The sequence below is a fragment of the Canis aureus genome, chromosome 1, assembly GCF_053574225.1.
Source record: "Canis aureus isolate CA01 chromosome 1, VMU_Caureus_v.1.0, whole genome shotgun sequence".
NCBI lineage: Eukaryota > Metazoa > Chordata > Mammalia > Carnivora > Canidae > Canis > Canis aureus.
In genome coordinates this window covers 83226928-83232927 of record NC_135611.1, presented here as the reverse complement: position 1 = coordinate 83232927, position 6000 = coordinate 83226928, and the positions used below count along the sequence as shown (strand labels likewise).

The window sequence follows — 6000 nt, the reverse complement described above, 5'->3', positions numbered from 1 at the left end:
CGATTCCAACGCAAGGAGGAGAGGAAGAGAAGGCGGCAGAGCCGCGGCGCCGGAGCTCCCCTCGCAGCCCTTTGCAAAAAGTCTCGCTTGGGCCGCCCGGGACCCTTGGAGGTTCCAGCCCCGGGAAGCCGGCGGCGCTAGGACCTGGCTGGTGCCTGGCCGCGGCCGCGCTCCGGCGGGCGGAGGAGGGAGAGGAGGAGGGGGCTGCGGGAGAGGAGGGGTGTCAGGGGGGCGGGGGAGTCATTTATGCAGAGCAGGCGCTGCTGCCATTGCCACTCGCACTCCCCGCGCGCCGCTCGGAGCCGGAGGGAGCGCGGGGAGCGAGCGAGCGAGCGCTCGGAGCCCGGGCCAGCAGAGGGGGCGCCCGGCCGCTGCCTGCACCGCCGCCTCCGCCGCGCTCCGGGGCCCGGGGAGGAGCGAGGGCGAGTCGCGGAGTCGGGAGCCGAGCGGCCGAGCCCCAACTGCGGGAGGGCGCCTGCCCCGCCGCCTCCTGCGCCCGGGCCGGGGAGCCCCGCCGCTCGCCCTGCGGGCCGGAGGGCAGGGAGCACAGGTCCGCGCAGCCCCGGGGATGGTCTAGGCGGTCCAGCCGCACCGCGAGGCTCGCCGTTCGCTCCCAGCCGGGGCTCGCCGCCTCCTGCGGATCGCCCGGGGCTGCGCGCCGCGGCGGCCGGGGGCTGCGCGCCGGGGCGGCCCAGGCCGGAGAAGTTAGTTGTGCGCGCGGCTCGTGCGCGGAGTCAGCGAGCGAGCGAGGGAGGCAGAGAGGCGCCGGGGCCATGGGCTGGGGGAGCCGCGGCTGCTGCCCGGGACGCCTGGACCTGCTGTGCGTGCTGGCGCTGCTCGGGGGCTGCCTGCTTCCCGTGTGCCGGACGCGCGTCTACACCAACCACTGGGCGGTCAAGATCGCCGGCGGCTTCCCGGAGGCCGACCGCATCGCCAGCAAGTACGGATTCATCAACATAGGACAGGTAACGACGGGCTGGCCGGGTCCCTGGCCCCGAGGCAGCCGGGGCAGGGGCAGCCTCCAGCGACTTCGCGCTTCTTGCCCCCCCCCCCCCGCCCCCGGGCAACCCCCTTCCCCCTCTTCCAGATGTGCTCTTGCAGCTGTTGCCCGAACTCTTGAGCGGTTTTCTCTCTCTCTTTCACACACACACACTCCTCAAAGTTACTAGGGTTGGTTTTGTTTACTTTTTTTTTTTTTTTTCTCCTTTGCAAGCCGCGAGGGACAGGTAGGGTCTCTGGAAAAATCCAGTGTGCATACCCCCGTGGTGGTTTCAGACCCTACCGGATCTTTTGACCTGGAAAGTCGGAGAGCATTGGTAGCCTGAGCTCCTTTTTTTTTGGGGGGGGGGGGTTAGAGGGGGTGAGCGCGCTCCTTGCGGTTTCTGAGAGCCAGGGTGAGGAGAAGGCGAGGAAGGGAAAGCCTTTCCGGCTCGGACCTGAATTTAGCCCAGAAAGTAGTTTGCTCCCCCCCGGGGGAGAGCACCGCTGGGCGCTGGAGGCTGGAGGCGCGGGGACTGGAGCTGGAAGGAGGAGGGAGGCGGCGGGAGGGGAAGGGAGGGCCGGACCCGGCGTGAGCGCAGATCTGGGGAGACACCTCCCGGCTTCCTGGGCTCTCTGGGGAGACCCGAGTGGGGCCTCGCGGAGCGGGGCCGGAGAAGGAAGGTGGGCAACTCCCGAGCCCCGCTGGCTGGCTTCTGCTCGGGGGGAGCTGCAGGGCCGTGGGGCAGCGGGCGCGGGGCGTTTGCGGGGCGTTTGCGGGGCGCCGCTCCCGGGCTTCCCGCACAGCTGCCCAGCTGGGAGACAATGAATTAAACGGTGTTGCGGGGCTGATTGGGAGCGCAACAGATTTGGAGGTACTTCCGAGCTAAACGATCCTCGCCCTCCTTCCTGTAAGAACTGAGAGCGCCAAGGGCCGCGGACACGGGTCCGAGAAAGTGACGCGATGGTCCCCCCCCCCCCGCCCCCGCCCCCGCACTCACACCTCTGTGACTCACTTCTCCAGGCCTGGCTGGAGGAGGGGGCTCTGGCCAGACCTTGGCCTGACTGTGCTGGGGGTGGGCGGCGAGGGTGATGGGGCGCCTCCGCGGCAGACCCGCTTCTGGGGCTGCTCCGGATGCACGTGCCCTGCGTGCTCTCCCGGGGTGAAGGGAAAGGAAGGGGCTGCGGGTGCCCCGGGACCGAGAGGGCACAGACGGTGCCTGGTGCTATTGCAGTCCACGTCCAGGAACGAGAGCCCGGAGCGGAGCGCTGAGACCCGCAGCTGCCTGGGGGATGCGGCACTGAGGGAGGGAGGCCGAGCGCCTGTCCCTGCATCTGGAAGGAGATCGGGAGCGCTGGGGGCGGGGGTGGGGGTAGGGGGGCTGTTGTAAGGAGCGGGAGCCTGAGGTTTGGGGCTTTACGGGTCAAGAGGGACGACGTGTTCCTGAGAGGCCAGTCCTGTGAGGACGGAAACCAGGGCAAGGGGCAAAGTCTTTATCCACCCCCGCCACGCCCCCTACAAACACACACACACACACACACACACACACATATACACACAGCACGGTCGGTCCCTATCCAACACACACCCGGAAGCAAGAAAGGAGGAAGAAAGGAAGGAAGGAAAAGAAAGGGAAGGGAAGGGAGCTACATTTTGTTGCCTGAGTGCCTGTCATCTTCAGGAGACTTCTATTCTAATGGCTTGTAAGGATCCCACTAGCTTCGTATTTCATCAGAAGGAAACAGAATCTCTCCTCCTTTTACAGGAGCTTAAAATTGGGTGCTGGGTGTGACCCTGGAACGTAACTGGGAACCCTAACAATCAAAGGAGCCTTGTTAATTATCTTTCCAGAGGTGCATCTCCCATATAGGAGACATATTTAGAAAATAAATTCTTGAACATACATTTTTTGGGGGTTGGGGGTAATCTGCAAAATGACTATTTGGGTGGCTGTCCCCGCCCACTCAGCAAATTGGAAACCCAAGATCCTGGAGAGGATGACCCTCTGTCATCTCAGCTACATGGTGGCAAAACCATGATTCAGACCTAGGACTCTCTGGCCCAGGCCTCCTCCTGCATGAACCCTGCCCTTAGGGTATCTCCCCTTCCACCATCCCATAGGAGGAAAGAGGAGCAAAGTAACATCCCCAGTTCCCTGATTTAGTAGCTCAGTAGACTGGGAACAAATGTTCAGTATTAATTCACAGATACTTGTTTCAAACGGACCTGGACTTCTGGACTCTGAGAAGCTTCATGACTTGCAAGAGGAGAAATACGTGTTTCCTAATGAACTCATTAAATAGAACTGAGATACTGCAGAGCCTGGCAGAGTGAGGGAGGAGATTCTGTCCCCGAACCCACTTTGAGCAAGCAGACACTGCAGTGTCCTGTGACTTCACCTGACTGTGTTTACAGGATGTCTTCTGATGAAGAGTGGTGGCTTTTCATTTAAAAAGTGATGCAAAGAAACTTTCCGTACAGATGACACCAAATACCATTTATTGTGGTTTTTACAATCCCAATGAAGAAATTTAGTGCTTTCAAAAGTTGCAGAGGACCCCTTGAACTGATGCCATAACAGTGTAAAAAGGTCAGCGAGCCTTACAGTGTGAAGCGTTTGCTCTGTAGATCAAAGGCGGGGAGGGGGGGGGGTGACACTATGCTAAGTCTTTGGGGTGGTGAATTGAGTTCACACATGCACTTTCCCTGCAGTGTGAGGGCCAAACATATATCTTATTCTTCTTTTACTGCCCTGACCTTTTAACACTTTAGACATCCTCTTGTTATTCTTTCTTTGCATCTCCATCCCTAAGCCAGTGGCTCTTCCATTGAGGGCAGGGACTAATTTGCAAACGTTTCTGGAATGTTCTGTCTTTACCCATTTGGGCTTGGGGTCCCACCTCGTGGGTCACAGATTGGAACTGAGACCTCTTATTGCCAGTGACAGCATTTAATACGTCGGGGGTGTTTCTGACGTCTTTAGTGCAATATTTTAGGTGAGTAAGGTAGTGAATTTTCACCACAGCTAAGGTACAGTTTGGGCTACTCAGAATTTCTGTGTGATGTTCTATATGGCCTCTTAGCACTTAGAGTCACCAGAGGTAGAAATCTCTGGCCTCGAGAATTCCACAGAAAAAGAGTAGGTGTGCCTCTTGCATTCATGAAAAATAGGATGCGCAGAGGAACACAAGAGCGAGCAAGCAGACAGGCAAAAAGGACATGCTTGGCTTCCTGAAAGGGAAGAATAATGAGACTTCTCTTGCTTTTGGCTACAGAGGTAGCATTATGTTTTGATAGGTTTTCCACATAATGGTAGTATTTGTGGATGGTTATGCCTTGGAAATCTGAAATGATGCCATCATCAGTAGTAGTAGTAGTTGTCGTCACATTGGTGTGTATCCTGTTTTGCTTGGTACTAGATTGCCCTTTCTTCCCCTGCCGGCCCTGACTGCCAGGCCTCCTAGGCTCTGGGATGCCCTGCCTGTGGCCTCATGCGGATGGAAGGGAGGCCTTGGTCCTCCCTCCCAATCCATGCTCTGACTCTCAGAACTAACAGTGTAGTGGTCAGAGGGTGGCAGTGACAGAAAGGAATGAAGACCTGACATGGTGTTAATTGTGAACCTTTGTTTGGACTAACTCTACAATCCGGCGGGCCTTCATTTCTGGTTATTTGAACTCAGAAGGTCCCTTGTGGGGGTTGTTTGCCGTGTGCAAGAGCTGTATTTATCCTTCTGTGAATTGCATATAATCCTTGATCCCAAACTGAGATTACCGGTAGCGAAAAGCTCTCCTCAAACCATGTAACTTATCTTGAGCGAGATTCCAGAAGGATAAAGCCAGATGCAAGCAGTACTGGGGAAATATTTTACCTGGAGTTCCCATTGAAAGCAGAGACTTGGAAACTCCAGGGATGCCACTTGCAAGGTCTTTGAAAGCAGGAAAGTCAGTGAACTTAATGGAGCCCCTGTGCCTCCATCTGTAAGACGATAAATCTCTAGATAACTGAGTTGACTGTGCATTGCTCAGAACATAGTTAGGCTTGCAGAGGAAGGTTTGTTGAATCTGAATCTGAAATAAGTGAGACTCAAACTTTATTTAGATAGGGAGAAAGGAAGACTTTTTTTTTTTTTTTTTTTAACTGGGAGATGCAAAATGTGAAGATCAGGAAAATAAATTTTTAATGGCTGAGCAAAAAGCGCTAAATCAAAGCTTTGTAGACAGGGAAAATGGTTTTCCGTTTCAACTAACAATATAAAATACTTTAAAAATAGTTTCTGTTGGACTCTAAACAATTCTGGCTGATTTCCCATGATGGTGCCTTCCTCCCTGCTTGATCCTTGTTGTGGTCCATTAAATATTATAGGATAAGCTCTCCGGAGATGGAAGACAGAGAAGAAAAATATCTGAGGATTGATTACCTTATAAAGCCTCTTACCTTGGTACGTTATATGAGATCGTATTTGAATTTATATTTTAATTCTGAATGTAGAGTTAGAAGCAGCATTTCCTAGGGATCTTTAGTAGGAGGAACTTTGTTCAGAGATGTGCCGAGGGCCTCCCACTCTGCTGATGAATTCTAACCTTCAAGTAATGTGGGGTGATCACAGTGCTGACAAACAGTGGCCAGTGGGTTCTGGGTGCATATGGTTGGCATTGCTAGTAGGGACGTGGCTAGCCTGCTGGGCTGAATGGGAGTGGACTGTGCTCCCCTCATTGCATTCTTAGGCATATTGTAAACAGCAAAATAAATCGATGTAGGAGTCCATCTGGCTTTGCGCAGCAGCTCTTCACACCCAAGAACTTCAGCCCTGACCCCCGCTAGCAGCTCTCACACGCTTCGTTCTCATGAGCAGGAGAACCTCGACTGGAAAACAGCAATTTAGAGGGCTTGGCCTGGTGATGGTGGATCTGTTGCATTAACCTCATAGGCCAGGAATGGCTCATATGTGGCCATTGGGATTTGGGGGGTCTATTGAAAATGAAAAACTGCATTTTTATGCACCCAAAGGCAGCTGAATTTG

The 6000-nt window shown here is 55.1% G+C and overlaps 1 protein-coding gene across 4 annotated transcripts in view; it reads left to right on the top strand.

The window, feature by feature from the left end:
* The first annotated feature begins 655 nt into the window (after positions 1 to 655).
* Positions 656 to 6000, top strand: part of PCSK5 (proprotein convertase subtilisin/kexin type 5) — a 458158-nt gene continuing 452813 nt past the window's right edge. For 2 of the 4 annotated variants that reach the window (XM_077906524.1, XM_077906513.1), the window contains exon 1: positions 656 to 965. In XM_077906524.1, the coding sequence (XP_077762650.1) occupies positions 774 to 965 (192 nt within the window). In that variant the 5' untranslated portion in view covers positions 656 to 773. The remainder of the gene's footprint in view (positions 966 to 6000) is intronic. The other 2 variants (XM_077906535.1, XM_077906544.1) reach the window with 2 other exon arrangements.